Below are 19,946 nucleotides of genomic sequence, written 5' to 3'. Positions count from 1 at the left end.
CAACAGGTAATAAATCCAACTTGTTCAACTACAGGTGTGCTCCTGGAGGTCTTTGATTAGAAGGCACTGACAATATTAAGCATTCAAAAACATTTATTGCTATTATTAGCAATTGCTATTTTATAAATTTATTTATTTGGCTGCATCGGGTCTTCGTTGTTGCACACGGGCTTTCTCTAGTTGCGGTGAGCAGGGCTTCTCTTGTTGCGGAGCATGGGCTCTAGGCTTGCAGGCTCAGTAGTTGTGGCTCACGGGCTCTAGAGTGCAGCCTCAGTAGTTGTGGTGCACAGGCTTAGTTGCTCCGCGGCATGTGGAATCTTCCCGGACCAGGGCTCGAACCCGTGTCCCCTGCATTGGCAGGCAGATTCTTAACCACTGCGCCACCAGGGAAGTCCCAGCAATTATTATTTTAAAAAATAATTATTACAGTACGTCCCCTACATACGAGCCTTCAAGTTGCGAACTTTAAAAGATGTGAACGTGTGTTCTCGTGTCCAATCACGTAAGTTAATTCACGAGCCTGGAGTACATTGTCATGTGCGTGCATCCTCTACAAGTGGTTGTGCTTTTGTGTACTTTACTGTACAGCGCTGTATAGGGTACAGTGGATGTCCAGAAGCAAAAATAAAAGCAGAGGTATATAGCTGATTGTGTTAGTTGGGTACCTAGGCTAACTTTGTTGTACTTATGTAAAAACTGGACTTTCGAATGCGCTCTCGGAATGGAGCTCGTTTGTATGTAGGGGACTTGTTGTATTGCTATTAATCATGTGAGTCTAGCATATAAGGTGCATCTCTGGGGATGTGGCTGAGATACCACCAGAAGGCAGACTTGGAATAGGTTGCAAAAGGCCTTTGTTTCACATTGTCTTGTATGAAATGGATGGCAGAGCCCTGATACACACCACACACACACACACACACACACACATACAGATACTGACAAATCTCAATCCTTAGAAGGTTCCTCCACAAAGGCAGAAAACTTGTCTTTCCTGTTCACAGCTGAGTCTCCAGCATGCAAAGGAAAGCAGGTCACATCATATAGCCTCAACGCAGTAAATTTCTCCTGAGTGAATGAATTCAAGCATCCTGGGAGACTTTAACAGTTTAATTTAAATATTAATAGATCAGGTAGACAAACATAGCTAAGACATATATAGTGCTTACTTCCTACCAGGAACTGCACTAAACATTGAACATGTATTAACTCAGCTGTCTCTGGTCCCCATCCTATGAAGTAGATACTATTATGAACTCAGTTTTACGGAGGTGAAAACTAAGGCACAGGGCGGTTTAGTGGTTCACCAGGGATCCCATGGCAGGTAGGTGGCTGAGTGAGGATTTAAATCCAGGTAGTCTGACTTCAGAGCCTGCGCTCGTAACCAACATGCTTTACTGCCTTGCAGTACAAAATAAAGATATAGAGAGTAGTAACGTGCACTTAACTTCACAGGTGGATTTGTGTTGTTTGTATCCAAAAACACAGAAAGTGCATTTCTTTCTTCCTTGAGTATGAGGGAAAAATGCTCTTGCGTATTTTTAATTGGTCATTTCATAGGCCACAGAGTGGAAATTACGTAGATCATATAATTTGACCACAGCAAAATAACATTACCTATAAACACCAAAAATAACAGGGGGAAAGCAGGAATGAAATATCAGGAATGAAAAAGGGGATATAAGAACAGATTCAGAGGAGATGAAAAATTATAAAGGAGTTCTATTTGTAACTTTATGCCAATAAATTTGAAAACGTAAATGAGACAGACTTATTTTCTAAGCAAAGAAAAATGACCCAAAATTGACTCAAGAAGAATCAGAAAATGAATACTTCATTACTTACCAATAACTTTGGAAAGAATACTTAAAGATCTAGCCTTCTAAAATCCATCAAGTCCAGATTGTTTTGTAGATGCATTCTTTAAATCATCAATAAGCAGATAGATATCTTGATAATTTAAAAATACCAGTGTGGGGCTTCCCTGGTGGCGCAGTGGTTGAGAGTCCGCCTGCCGATGCAGGGGACACGGGTTTGTGTCCCGGTCCGGGAAGATCCCACATGCCGCGGAGCGGCTGGGCCCGTGAGCCATGGCCGCTGAGCTTGCGCGTCCAGAGCCTGTGCTCCGCAACGGGAGAGGCCACAACAGTGAGAGGCCCATGTACTGCAAAAAAAAAATACCAGTGTGTAGGAAAAAACCAGGATGCTTTCAAAATCATCCTAGAAAGTTAGCATAACCTTGTATCAAATTTGAATGAGAACCTCACCATCCCCTAAAAAGGAAAAAAAAATTTATTTATTAATATAGATGCCCCCTAAAAGCCCTAAGGTAAATAAATAATTCCAATCCAACAGTGTATTTTAATAAAAGAACATACATTGACCACATAAAGTTTGTTGGGGGAATATATATGTGGTATAATTAAGGGTGGCATCTTGAATCAGTAAGGAGGAAGGACTATTCAGATTTGGTGCTGGGACAGCTGGCTTCTCGCCTTCATCAAATCCTTGCCCTACCTTATGCATAAATCTAATTTCCAGATGAATTGATAATCTAACCAACAATATCATCATCAACAACAATAACAAAAAAGTTCTAAGTTACTAGAACATTTAAGCAATTATTCTTGCGATTCTGGGTCTCCTTAAGCAAGGTAGGAAATCTAGAAGCCATGAAAGATAAGACTTACAGATTTGAGTACCCAAAACCTTGTAACTGCTTTACAGAGAAAGACCCCCCTCAATATTATTCAGTACTTAACAAATAATGGGTCCCACATGGAAACATTTCCACAGGTAACACTATGGAAACATTAAGTGACAAAGGCAAACTACAGAACAATATTTATAAGATCGATAAAATCGATAACGCTCTGGCAAGTTTGGTTAAAAAAAATTGGCATGGGGAGGGAGAAAATACAAATCAACAATATTAAGAATGAAAAGGGGGTATAATTTCAGAGAAAAGCAAACACTATAAGGTAATACTAGTTGTAACTTGGTGCCTGTGAACTTGAAATTGTGAGATGGACAATTTTCTAGGAAAATGTAAATGACTAAAATTGCCTCAAGAAGTAGGACCTTTTTTGTAAAGGAAAAATAGAACGTTGTGTGTGTGTATAGATAGACAGATATAGATAGATAATATATATCAGTGGGTTTGTGGTTTGAAAATGCAGGTTACCTCAGGGGAATGGGACTAATAATGGAAGGTGACCAGCTAGGCTGAGGGGGGGCAGCTGCTTTCTAAATATAATGCCGCGTGCTTTGAATTCTATACAAGCCACGAATTACTTCTGTTAGAAAGGGAGCAAATACTGTTGGTGAATGGCTCCCCGGGAAGTCCTAGGAACAAGCAGGAGGTGGGCTAAAGGATGGAGTTGGAATGGAATCCAATGGTTTGTCTGTGATAATCAGATTCCTCCCAGGTCTTACAGTCTCACTCGCCCCCTCTTCTCTCCCTCTCCTTCCCACACTGTGGACAGACATCCTGAGATCCGAGGGCGTTTTATGAAGGAAGGCAGAGCCGCGGAAAGAGCAAAGGAGACAGGAGTTCAAATCCCTACCCTAGTCTGGGATCTGCAGTGTCAGACTTTGGGAGCGTCCCCTCACTTCGCCTGATCCAAGGGTCGCCGTGTCCCATCTGCATCCACCCTCTGGGGCTCCTGGAGGCTCAAGTTAAATTGTTAAGCGAGTCTAATCCCTCAAGAGCTGGAGATGAGGGGGCGGGGTGGCCGGCGCCTCTGCCCGCAGCTGCAGGTAGGCACATCCCCACCCCCGCTGCCCCCTCCTTCCTCCTTCCTCCCCAGCACACACACCCACACAAATCGCTCGCGTCGCGGCTGGAGAGATGCTCTCAGGCGCCAGCGGGCAGCAGAGCCTCGGCAGCCAGTAGAGCCGAATAAAGAGCTGGAGGGCTGGGGTTGCGCAGGAGATCTGCAAACCATAACGGGGGACAATTCTTATCTTTCTTTCATGCTTCTTTCTTTCTCTTAAAAAAAAACCTCCCTTGTTCCCACTGTAACTTGGAGGAACAAGGAGTGGTTTGAAGGAACTGACGCAGAAGTTTTATTTATAAACCTTAAAGAAGTTCTGGGCAAGTCACTCAACAGGACCCGAGAGGCCCCAGGTAACCCCAGCTCCCGGCGCTGGCTCAGCCTGGCAAGCCAACCCACAGCCTCAGGCAGGGGTGCGGGGCGCCCTCTGACTTTGCTTTTGGAGTAATGACACGACCCGTGACGTGGACCCAGGTGGCCTCGCTTGGTGAGCGTCCCCACCAGGTAAGCGCACTCCCGGGGTCTCCACTGGTCACCTGGGTGGGACCTTCAGCTCCTAAGAAGTAAGTCTGCACAGTTTAGCCACATGCATGAGTGGGAGGTTGGTAGGAGAGAGTCTGCTTTTATGACAGGAAATTGTGGGAGATAGGAGTGAAAGATGGTTTAAAAAAAAATTCCTTTTTAAAAAATTTTTGCATTGACGCGCGGGGATGAGATGCATAGGGGCATGAATTTTTGTAGGAAATGGTTGTGGATCGGGGCTGGAGACAGGCGTCTGAATTTCTGCAGGGACTGAAGGGGGAGCAAAGTCCACACTATTGCAGAAACCTATGATGAACGGGAGGTGAGAGGTTATGAGCCTGAAAATGTGCAAGAAATGGTAAAGAGTATGAATCTAAGCATTTTAGAGAAATGATGGGAGAAGCACTTACCGTCCTGGTTTCACCTGACCCCCGTGCTCTGCCTTCTCCACGAAGATGCTCACAGACACTGACAACAGTGGACGCCCTCACGCACTGCCCGCGCGCCCGGAGCCCGCGGCGTTCAGCACCTCGGACAGAGCCCAAAAGGGCTGCGCGCGGCGCCCGGTGAGCACGGGTCGTCCTGTCTCCTTCGCCCCAGGCCACCGCGGCTCGCCTCTGAGGGCGACTACCTAACCCCGCCCCTAGAGCTGGGAGAAAGGATTTTCGAATCGCAAGAGCAAACGTGGAACTCAGTTTCTGATCCGCTTCTAACTGCTTCCCGTGACTGCAGAAGGAAGAGGCGGAGTATAAAGATAGCCCCCAAGCTTCTGCAAATACTACAGCTGAACGGGGTGGCCTCCTGGATTTGGAAAGGTGTACCCAAACTTCTTCAAATTTTAACATTTATTGAGTGTTTTCCATGTGCCAAGGCCCTGTGCTAGGAGCTCTACCTGAGTTATTTTATTGTTATAGCACACCACAAATGTGTCTGTGATTATCCCCATTTTACAGATGAGAAAACTGAGGCAAGAGAGGCTGAGTAACTTGGCCCAGTTTATACAACCACCGAATGGTAGAGCTGTGTTCTTAAACTCCACTCCCGGCTGCAGTAGTCAGGAGATGTGTCCGAGCAGAATTCTCACTGTGAAAGAGCTCTGAACTTGGGCTCAGAGGAACAGAGTTTGAATCCAAGCTATACCACTTACAAACGTGTGCTCTTGGGCAAAATTACTTAACACGTCTGAACTTCAGACTCTGTATCTGTAAAATTAGGATAATAAAGCTTCCCTTGCAGAAGTGTGAGGGGAGGGTGGTCAAAGAGATCATGAATGTGGAAAGACTCAGCAAACTTTGAATTGTGGTTGGGTGGTGGAGGCAAGAAAGGAGGCAGCAGGTGATTGGAAGACAAAGAGGACTGGTAATGGCATTAGTGGCACTCTACAGGGTGCTGGGAGGGCTTAGAGGTAGGATTCTGGATGAGCTTAATTCAACATTATAACCCCGTGGTTCTTTAGAGGACTTTGTAGATAGTGTTAACATATAGCCTGCCCTTTGATCCTTATAACAATCTTGTAAGGCAGAATCGGAGTTCTATTCATTTGGAAAGACGACGCTTGCCCTTAATTACTCAGCTACCTAGTAGCAGAGCTGAGGTTAGAATCCAGATCTCCTGCTTCTCTATCCTGTAATCCTTCCACCATGACTGGTGCATCCTCCAGAGCTTGGATTACGGAGCAATTACAGCACCAAAATATATTTAGATAAGCACTGTAAATATCGGGTTGGACCATGTGAAACTGATGATGGTTTGACCATTTTTTACCTACAGAAACAGTAACGTCATATGGATCAATCTAATAAATGTTCATTGATTATATTCTATTTTGTTCCACAAAGAATTTAAAACAACTTATAGAGATCCACAAGATGCCAGGTTTATATATATTAGAAGCAGTCAAGAAAATAGAGGAGAAACAAGATGAAGGCTGTAGCCAGAAATAAGATGAATATAAAATATGCATATTATAAAGTCCTAGAAACTTGCTTTGGGTCACAAAGTACAATAAAGTGTATATCCAGTCCCTTGCATAAGGATATGAGAAACTTTGCGGACGTTTGTAGGAGTCTGTTGCTCCTCCACTTTTGCATAATTCTTCTGCTAGCACTAATATAAGTAGTCTTGAAACCAATGCAATGCCTCAACCCTCTGAAAGATTTACCACTGTGCCAAACAAGGGAAGTTTAACCGGAAATCTGATGTCAATGAGACTCAAGAAAGGGGAGATAAAGCAAATGGTATTTTATCTGCACTGAAGTAATGAAGTGTTAGCTATTTATAATGGTTCACGTAAGCACATCATACTTTATGTTTATAAGTTTATAAAAAGGGCTTCCGCATCCATCAGCTCGTTGGAGCCTCCTAACAAACCTGCAGAGGTAAGAAACTAGGAAGTGAGGGGAAGAACAAAAACACAACATCATGACTTGTAGCCCACGTATTTTACTCTTTATGCTTCATGTCATAAACCCACATACCTACAGAGGCTAGGTAAGTAACTTGAATGTGTGAACTGGGCCAACTGTAAGACGACAGAGAACGGCAGGGCCTTTGTCAAACTGGACAATGAATAATCCATCTTAAAACATTCAAATTAAAAAAAAAAGTTAAAGCGGGGCTTCCCTGGTGGCGCAGTGGTTGAGAGTCCGCCTGCCGATGCAGGGGGGACACGGGTTCGTGCCCCGGTCCGGGAAGATCCCACGTGCCGCGGAGCGGCTGGGCCCGTGAGCCACGGCCGCTGAGCCTGCGCGTCCGGAGCCCGTGCTCCGCGACGGGAGAGGCCACAACAGTGAGAGGCCCGCGTACCGCAAAAAAAAAAAAAAAAAAAAGTTAAAGCACTGTTCCAGTGGAGCAATACATAACTGTGCACCACATTTAGCCCTCAGCCCAGTATTATGCAGCCTTGTTCTACACTAATCAGGCTACAGGTCTGGGAAGACATGGGAGTGAAGGAGCCTAGATTCAGTGAGATTAAAGACTCAATCTCTGTCTTTAAACTTCCCACTTATAAACTGGGAAAGATTGAACAAGATGGCTCCTCTCAGCTTCAAAAGTCTAAGACTTCCATAATTTTGTGGATAATGAAATAATTCAAAGATTTCCGGACAAAAAAGGCAAATAATTCCACCCATTCATCTCCTCCATCAAAATAATTTTTTTGGCGGGGTGTTAGTGATGTTTTAGTTTTCAGCATTTCTTTTCCAGTCCCTGTGCCTTCAGAAATTATGTTAGTCACCATTATAGTGGAGATGAATTAAACAGAAAACAGCCCTGAAAAGTGAAAAGGATGGCGGGGGTGGGAGGTGGGGGTGGGAAGAGAGCACGACAGGGAGGAACCAGCCAAACTTTGCTCACTTCTCAGTTTACTCCTTTTCTGAAACACTTGAAGAAACCCCTCACCACTTTGGGGTTGCTAATTTTTTTTTTTTTTTTTTGCGGTACGCGGGCCTCTCACTGTTGTGGCCTCTCCCGTTGCGGAGCACAGGCTCCGGACGCGCAGGCCCAGCCACCATGGCTCACGGGTCCAGCCGCTCCGCGGCATGCGGGATCTTCCCGGACCGGGGCACGAACCCACGTCCCCTGCATCAGCAGGCGGACTCCCAACCACTGCGCCACCAGGGAAGCCCGGGGTTGCTAATTTTTAAAGATAAAAACGTGGTGCCTAGAGCAGCCAAAGGGGATGGGATTTCAAAATTCTGGGCATGTACCAGCTCTTTTCACTCAGGACTGCTTCCTTTTCTTCCAAGAAGCTTAGAAAGCCTGAAAGGCATCTGCTGTTTCCAGTATTAGGTGTTTTTAACATTCATTCTGTGTGATGCACAGTAGGAGATAAATTCCCAAATTAAAGTAAATTCGGGGACTTCCCTGGTGGCACAGTGGTTAAGAATCTGCCTGCCAATGAAGGGGACACGGGTTCGAGCCCTGGTCTGGGAAGATCCCACATGCCATGGAGCAACTAAGCCTGTGTGCCACAACTACTGAGCCCGCGTGCCACAACTACTGAAGCCTACGCGCCTAGAGCCCGTGCTCTGCAACAAGCGAAGCCACCACAATGAGAAGCCTGCACACTGCAATGAAGAGTAGCCCCTGCTCGCCGCAAAAAGAGAAAGCCTGTGCGCAACAACGAAGACCTAATGCAGCCAAAAAAAGTAAATTTGGTCTTGGTTGACTCCCACATTCGATGGGTCACTATTCAATTCTAGCTTTCGAACATCTCTGCAGCTTGATTCTTCCATAACTTCCTCATTTTGGTGCTTCTGAGCCTCGTCATCTCTCAGAGCCTCCTCCAGCCTCCCATCTCACCCTTCCAATCCTGAATTCTATAGATTTCTTTAGAATTCTACAGATTTCTTCAACACCTAATGTGGAGTAGACACATTGAGTGTTTGATGGTGAATATATGAATGAATGAGCCAGCAAGTAATGCCAGTGTTTTAGTGAAGGTTTACCATTTTATAAATCATAAAAATTAACTCAAGCTCTGCTAAACAGAAACATGGCTTCTCGAGTGTTCACAGACCCCAGAGGGAGCTGAACTGCTGAAGAGAGAGGCGATTCTCTCCACCTCTCATATCAGCTTCTCAGTGTGTTAACTTCATTCTTCTCACTGTGCACTTCAGCCTTTCTGCTTCTCTGTGCATGTGGCTACCTGACCAGCCTTATCTCCAGAGTCCCTAACACTTGAGTTCCTACAAACAGCCCAAGATAACTGGTGTTTCTCAGTCTCAATGTCAAATTCTACCCAAGGTCAAGTCAGTCAAGCACATGGGGCAGGTCAGAGAGTACAAAGTCACCTACCAAAAGCTGAACACTGGGCGGGGAGACAGAGAGAAGGGTCAGTGTGGGCTGGCAGGACATCTCAGAAGAGTCACCCACTCACTGATCTCTGAATGACCCAGGGCAAGCCAATCCTTCACTCTTGGCTTCAGTTTCTTCATTTGTTAAATGAGGGAGAGAGGACATCTGATAGGGCCATTTGATGCTTCAAAGAAGGCAGCTGGTATCAGCCTGGGGCAAAAACATACGTATTAACACTTCATTGGGTTATAAAACCTTGGGAAGTCTAATGAGAACCTGCTGCATAGCACGGGGGACTCTGTTCAATGGGAAGGAAATCCAAAAAAGAGGAGATATATGTATACATATAGCTGATTCACTTTGCTGCATGGCAGAAACTAACACAACATTGTAAAGCAACTATATTCCAATTAAAAAAAAAAGAATCTACTGTATAGCACAGGGAACTCTACTCAATACTCTGTAATGACATATATGGGAAAAGAATCAAAAAGAATAGTGGATATATGTATATGTATAACTGATTCACTTTGCTGTACACCTGAAACTAACACAACATTGTAAATCAACTATACTGCAATAAAAATTAAAAAATAAAAAACAAACAAACAAAACCCTTGGGAAGTAGGAATAAGGGGAAATGGAATACGAGGCCAGGCAAGAGGAAGAGCAAATACAAGGGCTACATTATTGAGCTACTCACATGTTAAAGACAAGTGCACTGATTGCTCAGTCTTGCGGAAGTTGTATAATCCATTGCATCCCACCCAAATCTTTTAAACTCACCAAAACCAGGCTATTAGGAGACGAAAGGGAAAAGCGTTTTCCTGACATCTACTTCCCATCTCCCATTGGTCAATATTTTGCTCTACAAAGGACTAATCCCCCCACACTTCTGAGCTGAGTAATTCTGTCTCTCCAGGCAGCTGTTGGAGAAACACTTTCTACAATAGTCAGTTTCTCCTGATCAGTTGAAACCAGGTGTGGGGCTCAGACATCTGTAGCAGTGACAGCAGCAGCAGTGTCCTGACTCTAAGACTGAGGTATAGAACTTGCAAAGGCCACTCAGGCAAGAGAGCAAGGTGAGCGGCCAACCCCCAGAGAGGGTAAGCAGACAGGGCTATGTGAAACTGTGATGATACATAAAGCGAGTCTGGCGTAATTTGCAAGACTCTTGTCAACTAGCTATGTGAACTGCAATCTTTTACTTTTATTTTTTTTAATTAACTTTTATTGGAGTATAGTTGCTTTACAATGTTGTGTTAGTTTCTGCTATACAGCAAAGTGAATCAGTTATAAGTGTACATATTTCCCCTCTTTTTTGGATTTCCTTCCCATTTAGGTCACCACAGGGCACTGAGTAGAGTCCCCTGTGCTATCCAGTAGGTCCTCATTAGTTATCTATTTTATACACAGTAGTGTATATATGTCAATCCCAACCTCCCAACTCATCCCACGCCTCCTTCCCCCCGTACCCAGTACCCATATGTCCATTCTCTACATCTGTGTGAACTGCAATCTTTTCAACCCAATTTTCTTGACATGAAAAGTGTAAGGCAAATGCAGCACACCAACAGTTAATGTTCAGGCAGCTCATTTTATCTGGGCTATAAGAATGAGGGGAGGGGGCTTCCCTGGTGGTGCAGTGGTTGAGAATCTGCCTGCTAATGCAGGGGACACGGGTTCGAGCCCTGGTCTGGGAGGATCCCACATGCCGCGGAGCAACTAGGCCCGTGAGCCACAACTACTGAGCCTGCGTGTCTGGAGCCTGTGCTCCGCAGCAAGAGAGGCTGCGATAGTGAGAGGCCCGCGCACCGTGATGAAGAGGGGCCCCCGCTTGCCACAACTAGAGAAAGCCCTCGTACAGAAACGAAGACTCAACACAGCAAAAATAAAATAAATTAATTAATAAACTCCTACCCCCAACATCTTCAAAAAAGTAATAATAATAATGAGGGAAGGGTCTGATTCTGTCCTCACACGGAGCTCCTGCATTTTCGTCATTTAAGGAATTTCAGTGGGGAGGCCCACAGTGAAAAAATGGTTAGAGACAACCCAAAAAGTAGCTCACTGTGGACAGAGAATGTTATCTCTATAGATGGGCTAGACATTCCAGACCTCAGAGAACAACTCAGATGCTGCGCCTCCATCCTGCTCTCTCCTTAAGGGCCAGGGCAGTGTTGACTGGGGACAAGCCTGGGCTCAGGGGAGGAGGTGGCCACTGATTCCAAGTGAAAGGAGAGAAACATCTCCCAGATATTCCATCTTCTTCCCTGCTTTCCTCTTCTCTTTTGTCCCCTACCTACCTCCCCTACTCCCTGCACCCCCTACCCAGACTTCGAGGTAGTCCAGAGCTATGTGATTTGCACCACACACAACATAGAGAGATAACCCAATGATCCACCCACTTCTCCTTCCCATCTTCCTTTCCTTTTTCCCTTCCTCCCTTCCTCCATCTTTTCCTTTATCTTACTTTCGAATTATCACACAGCTGATGGGGGAGAAAAGACAGTTTTCCTGCCTCGAGGGGCTCAGAGATATGGGGAGGAGGTGGACCCAGATGATGAACCAGATCAGTACTTCAACTGAGAAAGCTGAACCCAGGGGATGCAGTATCCACTTTTTTCTTTTGGTATGTTGTGTGTGTGAGTGCGTGTGCGTGCATGTGTGTTTGTGTGTGTGTGAGAGAGAGAAAGAGAGAGAGAGCACACGCACAAGAGAGAGCGAGAGAGAACGTAAAGATGATGTATAATATTCCAGTGTATGAATACGAATATACTACAGTTTCTTTGTTTTCTTCTTGACGGGTCGTTTCTAGTTTTCACTGCCAGCATCGTGTCTGCACACGTTCTGCTACGCATATTTACCAGTAATCTATTCCTGAGAACAAAGCAGAGCAAAAATGAGTGGCTTAAAACAATAATCATTTATTTGCTCGTACTTCTGCGATCTGGACCAGCCTCTGGGAACTTCTGCGGGCCTCACCCGGGTTCCCTCACGCAGTTGCAATCATCTGGGGCTTTGGCTGGCCTGAGATGGCCTCGGCCACACTCTGATGTTCGCTGGGGCTGTCAGCTGAAGCGCCCTGCATCCTTTCTGGTTAGGGATACCCCAGACTTCTGCACATGGCAGTTGGATTCCAAGAGAGCCAATCTTGAAGCTGCAGGGTTCACTGGGGCCATGCCTTGAATGTCACACAAAGTTAGCTCTGCTGCATTTTATTGGTCAAAGCAAATCACATACTGATGCCTCCTCTCCATGGGAGGAGAGGCAAGACCTCATTGCAAGTGGTGTGCACCTGGGATGGCAGGACTTTGTGGCCATGCCTTTCAGTCTAGCACACAGCTAAACCCAGGCATGGAATTACTGGGTCAGAGCGTAGGCATTAATTTAGCGGAGCCATTTGTGCTCCCACCAATGTGTTCCTGAATCTTCCCATCTTTCTCCATCCTTGGTACTGTCGGTCTAATTTTAGCTGCGCTGGAGGGTGTAGTGGTATCTCATTGTGCTGTAATTTGATTTTCCTTGATTACTAACAAGGCTGAGCACCTTTTTCTGTGCTTATTGGCCATTTGTGTATCCTCTTTTGGAGGAAGTGATTTGTAGGAGTTCTTTATATAGTCTGGATATGAGTCAGTTGTCATTTTATTCCTCTTTCTCCCTTCCAGCCTGAGTGATTTTTCTCTTGATTCAAAAGGAAGTAACATTTGAGCTGAGATTTGAGGGATGATGAATAATTAAAGAAGAGCAGGGAGGTCTTAGAGTTAGAAACATGAACAGGGTTAGAAGGAAGACAAATAAACAGTGGGGCATTTGAGAAATGACCAGATTTCAAGATAGATGGAGTATAAAGAGAACAGGAGTAGCAGGGCAGATGCTGAAGAGGTGCGGCCAGGAGGTGAAGGGCCCCTTGGATGGAATGGAAAACAGCATGTTTTCACTGCACTTTGCCTTTTCTTTATTTAGCCCTCGAAAATTCCGCTTTAGATGTCCAGAGTTTGGGGACTAATAAGCTTATAGACACATAGAACTGTAATAAAATGATCATATGACCACAGACAGAAACAGAAGAGAGAGAATGGCCACATTTGGGGGCCGCACGTGGGTAGAGAGAGAGAGGGAGAGAGGAAGAAGGACTCAGTAGGAGATTGAAGAAAGAAGCATAGAGTTGAAGAGACAGAAACAAACTTCTTGTGAATATACTTAATAATATACGGTGTCTTTGGATGGTAGGGATTTTACAGAAAATCTTACAGGAGCACACAAACACAAGTGCAACAAGATCAGACTGAGATGGCATTATCAGAATAATGCATTTGGAAGAAGCAGAAAATGATCTGAAGCAGAAAGATACAACCTAGACTGTTAACCACAGTTAATTCTGAAGAGATGAGTGGCTTCAAGGTGGGCTGGGGGCGTGTAAAGGGTACTCTTCTTCTTTGTATAGTTAAGTGTGATTTGGGCTTTTTTTTTTTTTTTTAAACAAAGTATCTATTCATGGATTAAAAGTTTTAAAAGGCAATACACCCATCTCTCAACTTTAGCCAAGAAAAGCTGCTGACTTCCTGTTTAATAGAGGAATAGAAATTGATCAATAACTGCTCACCGTAGTGGGGTAAGAGGAAGGATGACATGCATCAGAGAAGGAAAACTCAGGCATTGTGACACCTGCCCAGCGGAGCCTGAGGGACAAAAAGTCCACATGGAGGGGCCGTGCTGGCAGAGCATGGCCAGTGAGGGACCCGGGGCTGGCAGGGCATCAATTCTGGGAGACCATTTCTCCTTATTCGTGGGAGACCTCGTGACCAACACCCATTTTGGAAGCTCTGAGTCCAGGAATTAGGTAATTGACATGAGGAGAAGCAAAGCAGAAAACCCAGGTTTGACAGACCTCAGCAGGGGGAGCTCTGGAACGAGCTTTATTTCCTAACATTCGTGAGCAAAAAGGCAATCCCCTTGTCCATCCTCTGCCTCAGATCTGTTCAACCAGAGAGGAGGATGTATCATTGCGTTATTTGAGCTATTCTGAGAGCCTGAATGAGGTGGGTGAGAACTCAGACATCTGCTCGAATACTGGGGACTACAACATGGAAATGGACAGCTGGATTGCTTTTGTTTTACAATATTTCCCCCCTACGACAATGGTGATAAATGTTTAGTTTAGGAAGTACAGCAAAAAGGAAAACTCTTCATAATCCTGTCACCATTTTGGTGTATTTCCTACTGGTCTTTTTGATGCACACCTAGAACTACACTGCATTAAACCATTATTTATGAGGTAACCTATTAAGTGTGACTCATTGCTAAATGCTGAGGCTACAACAGTGAACAAGATAGACTCAGACCTTTCCTTATGGAAACTTAGACTTTAGTGAGGCCGACAGACAGAAAACAAAGTTTCTGTTATCACAAAACTGCATTTGTGATAAGTGTCATGCAGTCAACCCAGTAAGAGCTTTGCACGTTTTACTGCTTGCTCTCTCCTAGGCGTCATGCCAACCGCTTAACGTGTGGTTACGTGTTTTATATACACTGTCTCATTTAATCTTCACAAAGTCAGGTAGTTTGCCGCTATCACCACAGTCACCCCTGCCATGTTACGGATGAAGAAATAAACCCAGAGAAGTTAAATAACCAAGCAAGGTGGCATAACTTGGGATCAAACTGGGACATGGCTGTATCTAGAGTCTATAACAGCCTTGCTGCTCAGATCAGCTCTGTAGAATACATGACCCTTTTCTCTCTTCTTCCCTTGCTAGGTCTGATCGCCACTGTGGCTCAGAGACTCTAAGCTGTAGCCAGTATGATGGATGACAACACCGAATTAAGGACTGATGGAAACTCCCTTTTAAAGGCCGTGTGGCTGGGGAGGCTCAGGCTGACCAGACTCCTCCTGGAAGGGGGTGCTTATATCAACGAAAGCAACGACAAAGGAGAAACGGCTCTCATGGTGGCATGTATCACCAAACATGTGGACCAGCAGAGCATCAGTAAGTCCAAGATGGTGAAGTACCTGCTGGACAACAGGGCAGACCCCAATATTCAGGATAAGTCTGGCAAGACCGCCCTCATCCATGCTTGCATCAGAAGAGCTGGGGGAGAAGTGGTCTCCTTGCTACTGGAGAATGGAGCAGACCCCAGCCTTGAGGATCGCACAGGGGCTTCAGCTCTGGTTTACGCAATAAATGCAGATGACCAGGATGCATTGAAACATCTCCTGGATGCCTGCAAAGCCAAAGGCAAGGAGGTGATTATTATAACAACGGATAAATCATCTTCAGGCACCAAAACCACCAAACAGTATCTTAATGTCCCTCCTTCACCCAAAGAGGAAGACAGACAGTCACCTCCACTGTGTGCATCTCCCTCGGGTATTGAACTGAAGGCTCCAGGCCTAGGCTCTCCACCCAGTGAGAAGGAAGATGACTTCTTTAGCCTCCAGTCAGGGCATCCAGGTGGCTGCAACACCTCCAAGCCTCCTAATGAACCTGGGTCACTCACTAGGAAGGTCGGGAACCTCAAAAGGGCCCGTTTGCCTCAACTGAAGAGACTCCAATCTGAGCCCTGGGGCCTGATCGCACCCTCTGTGTTGGCCGCCTCTGTGCGCCAGGATGAGAGCCATGGCGCAGGTGCAGACAGTGAGGTCATCAAAAGCATCAGTGACATGTCCTTCCCCAAAAGGGGCCCCCTTTCCAGAACCAACAGTACTGATGGCAAAGACCCCAGCCTCTTCCTCACGGTCACGGAGCAGGTTCTGAAGATTCCAGCCTCTTCGGCACCAGCCTCGTGGAAGGCAGCCTACGAGAAAAGTCAGCCTCCCCACTCACGTCTGGCCAGAAGAGGAACTCTCCCTATTGACCAAGAAAAGAGTGGTATTGGCCCATCAGGCCCCTCTGCTCTCAAAGATGCAGTGTCCCTCAAACGGCTGGAAAATGACCTCTATGATTTAGATTTACAGCCAGGGGCCGATCCGCCCAACTCCATTTCCCTTGAATCAGGCAAAGGACCCTTAGATCGGAAGAAGCTCAACAACTCCCACTTGTCTCTTTTCCAGGGTTCCAGGGAGGCCCTGGATGCTGTGCCCTGTACATCTCCCAGCTCAGCGCACCACAGGCCACCCCATCTTCTAGAAAGACGGGGTTCCGGAACTCTGCTACTAGACCGAATTTCCCAGACCAGGCCTGGCTTCCTTCCGCCTTTAAATGTAAATCTGAACCCACCTATCCCGGATATTAGATCGAGCAGCAAACCTTCCTCTCCACTCGCTAGTGGCTTAAAATCCATGGTACCTGTTGCTCCAAGTTCACCAAAGAGAGTTGACTTGAGAAGTAAAAAGAAGCTCCTCAGAAGGCATTCTATGCAAGTTGAACAGATGAAGCAGCTGTCTGACTTTGAAGAAATCATGACCTAGAAGCTTTTTCAGTGAGGTTTTTTTTTTTTTTTTACATCTATGTAGTTTATGAAAAGTACCATAATCTAGACCAACACGGTCATGCAGAGTCCCTGCGTCTTGATCACTCCTTACTGTTGGCGTGTGGCTGCTTCAGAAGAGATGGAAACGGTGCTGCTTCCCTTCTGAAAGAACATCTGGGTTTTTATAGGCCTACTTGAAAACAGCCCAGTATAATTGGGTTTTGGAGATGAAAAAATCTCCAGAGGAAGAAAACCTTTGGAGTTTGAAAGTCACACCGCAGGTACAATGATCTAAGCGGCTGACACCCATTATTTTCTATCAGACAAACAATTTAAATCACAAGATGGTATCTGGAGGATGTCATGTGTAATAAATCTATAAAGTGCCTACAAAGAAAACGAGGCTTTTTCGAATGTGCAAAAGTTCAAAACCAATCTTTGGGCTGTTAAATATGGATATCCGTGTTACATCTGGAGGAACAGAAGTAGAATTCTCCCATCAGAGAGGTTCTGGTATTCGGGTCCTGCCTCTTACCATGTCACAGGGCACTGGCTAGTGTAGCATAGTTGAGATCTTTCAGAACTCCGGTAACAGGCTTTATCCACGCACTAATTCGGGTGTGCTTTGAGTCCCCAAATATTAGATCTACGTGTCCCCCAAATTCTGTTGTGTCACAGTACCTGGTGCCTCAGAGACGAATCTTGCCCAGAAATGAAACTGGCCTTGGCCTCCTGCCCTGACACAGGTTCTGTGTTGAAATCTTGTGAAAAACAGTCAGGGGCTATTAGCTAATTTGGAGTTTTGTACATACAACTCATAGAATAGACCCATAAGAAGCGTTTCCTGATTATTCTTTAAAAAAAAAAAAACTTGGTAAGATCTCCCCAAACTAGAATGATACATGGTGACGGGAGATGCTCATATTACAAGGTAGAGTAGATGGTTCTCAGGCCAGAGGCAGTGGGGACCACTTGTAGCCTGAAAATTTTAAGGGATGCAAACTCTCACTTCCCCTTCACTTTTCTGGGAAATTCAAGAACATCTGGTTTCTTGGCCTGAATTAACTATGTGATGGGAGATTTGTAGAAATAACCTGTACAGCCTTTTTAAGCCACTTTGTACGAACCCAAGAATGGAAGCAGACATTTAGCACGTTTGGTGTAATGTAGTCACAATCTAGATGAAGATATTTCTGGTTATTTTCCCATTTATTGTTTTCTTTCATGCTGCTTAGATATGTTTGCTCTATGGTTAAAAAAATTCAGTAGTCCTTGGGGATAGCATCACATAGAGGAAAGAGAAGAGACTTTGAGACTTGGGTTTGTATCTCTATTTCATCATTTACCAGCTGCGTGACCTTGAGGAAGTGGCTTAACTTCTCCAAGCCTCCACTCCCTCATCTGTAAAATGGGGTTAGTAATGCTTCACCTTACAAGTTTGAGAATTAAATGAGATAATGTATGAAAGTGCCTGTAACTGTACCTGGCACAGGTAGAAGTAATTGGAAAAGAGGCAGCTGATTTTCATACTCCTTTAGACCTCCGAAGCCTCAAAATCTCAAATAATACCTAATACCCTACACAAAGTGAAGCAAAGTCTAGCTGAAATATTCAAAGGGCCCCTTGAGATTCTCAGGGGTTCTGTCAATACTGAGCCTTAAACTCACTTGTAGAGTAAAGAAATTCTGCCACAGAAGCTCTGCATATCAGACCATTTCTATAATGACATTTGCTAGAAATGTATCTGTATATCCCAATCAAAAGTGCTAATGATGGTTATAAATACACCGAGTGTTTGTTCTTTAGTAATTCCTTTAGGGAAGGCACTATGGGTCTTTCAGGCTGGATAATTCTTCCCTGTGGGAGACTGTCCTGTACGTTGTAAGCTGTTTAGCAGCATTCCTGGTCTCTACCCATTAGATATCAGTAGCATCCTCATCCTAAATTGTGACAACCAAAAACGCTTTCAGACGTGGCCAGACATCTCCTGGAGGTGATATCACCTTAGCTGATCACCACTGCTCTAGGAGAACGATTGTGTACATGGTAGAAATATGCCAAGAGCAACCAAACTGCATGAAGGTGTAGGTCTGGCTGGCTGGCTAGGCTGTCCCACTAACTTAAGGGCGATTCAAACTGTAACTTAGTAAGATGACTTATATACAACGTGGGCCTTCAGAATTCTTGACCTCAGTGCTAATGGCCTCTTGTACTTGGCAAGAAGGGAAGAAAATGAGAAGAATAGCACATAAGCTAGTGAAAATCTAGGGCTCATGACCTGGGTTGGGTGTCCCAACCCATACGCTTTTCAGGACCATTTAGATGGTAATAGTTCTCACCAACTGGACATGTTTACAGGCAAAGCAACGACTCTGATGTATTAAAGAGAGAACCAGACAGACAACCATTGTTCTCAGCAGCTCGTTAAAGGAACACACACACGCTACACATTTTAAGTACTTTTCCAATGGTCGTCAGTGTCAGTTAAAACCAACGTCTGCCAGTATTGATAGTATCTAACTGGGGCGATAGCAAGACACTGCATAAGAGAATTTTTCTAAACCTTTAGCTAAGATTTGAAAGCCTAATTTATCCTAAGTAGTGAATGTGGTTCATTCATAGCAATTAGCTTAGGTGAAACACTAAACATGATGAGTTGCCCGTTTGGAATAGCCTGTCCATCCATCACACAGATGCGTCACAGCAGGTACGCTCATGCCACTTACTGCCTGCATCCATCAGTTGTGACCTTTCCATTGGCCTTTCTGTAGACGGTCATCAGGATAGTACCTTGTTTCATCACTATCTGACGATGCATTAGTTGAATTAGACTGTTCCAAACTAGGACAACCACTGCAATACTTAATTACAGTTAACGCATACATGGGCAATTTTCTTCGTGTTAACAAACCTCAGAGAGATGCTTTTTAAAAGCCTATTTAGATTGAATCACACTTCCTAGATCAGAGATTTGGGGGAGCCTAGGGTCACTACAGAAGATAGCCACAAACTAGTTTCAATAACTCATCTACTTAAGACTCTCTGCAATGTTTATCAAAATATATTATAGAATGTGAGTCTAAAGTTTCAAATCTGGAATTTGGGTTCAATTTCTAGACATTCTAAAGCCTTTGTTTGTTTGCTTAAGTCCATCATCGAGCCTCTTAGAATTTCATCAAGTAAATGCAGGTTTTGTCTGAACTTCCTCCTTCGTGTGTGTTGGTACTTCAGATGTATCGTGCGTTGCTTGAACTGGCTCTCTACAGTGTTCTATCCTAGTCTCGAGCTGACGATGTGCTCAAGGATGTATCAAAATCCATGTAATGGAACTGTTTAGATATTTCTAATATGTCAATAAAAGATATATTACAATCCTTCAATAGTAAGTATTTCCCATTTTTCTTAGTGAAATCTCAATTATAAATATTACCTTTTCCT

At 44.7% G+C, this 19,946-nt stretch overlaps 1 protein-coding gene across 1 annotated transcript; it reads left to right on the top strand.

Moving 5' to 3' along the window:
* The first annotated feature begins 14,898 nt into the window (after nt 1-14,898).
* Nucleotides 14,899-16,506, top strand: ANKRD34C (ankyrin repeat domain 34C). Its single transcript, XM_065872704.1, has one exon. The coding sequence runs from the start codon at nt 14,899-14,901 to the stop codon at nt 16,504-16,506; it is 1,608 nt and encodes a 535-aa protein (XP_065728776.1).
* Nucleotides 16,507-19,946: the final 3,440 nt, after the last annotated feature.

The sequence above is a fragment of the Phocoena phocoena genome, chromosome 2 (genome assembly GCF_963924675.1).
Source record: "Phocoena phocoena chromosome 2, mPhoPho1.1, whole genome shotgun sequence".
NCBI lineage: Eukaryota > Metazoa > Chordata > Mammalia > Artiodactyla > Phocoenidae > Phocoena > Phocoena phocoena.
The sequence above is the reverse complement of the archived record's forward strand: the minus strand, read 5'-3'. Positions and strand labels throughout refer to the sequence as shown.

What these genes read in the sequence shown, in the direction of transcription:
- ANKRD34C (XM_065872704.1), top strand. Translation starts at nt 14,899, where the DNA reads ATGATGGATGACAACACCGAATTAAGGACTGATGGAAACTCCCTTTTA.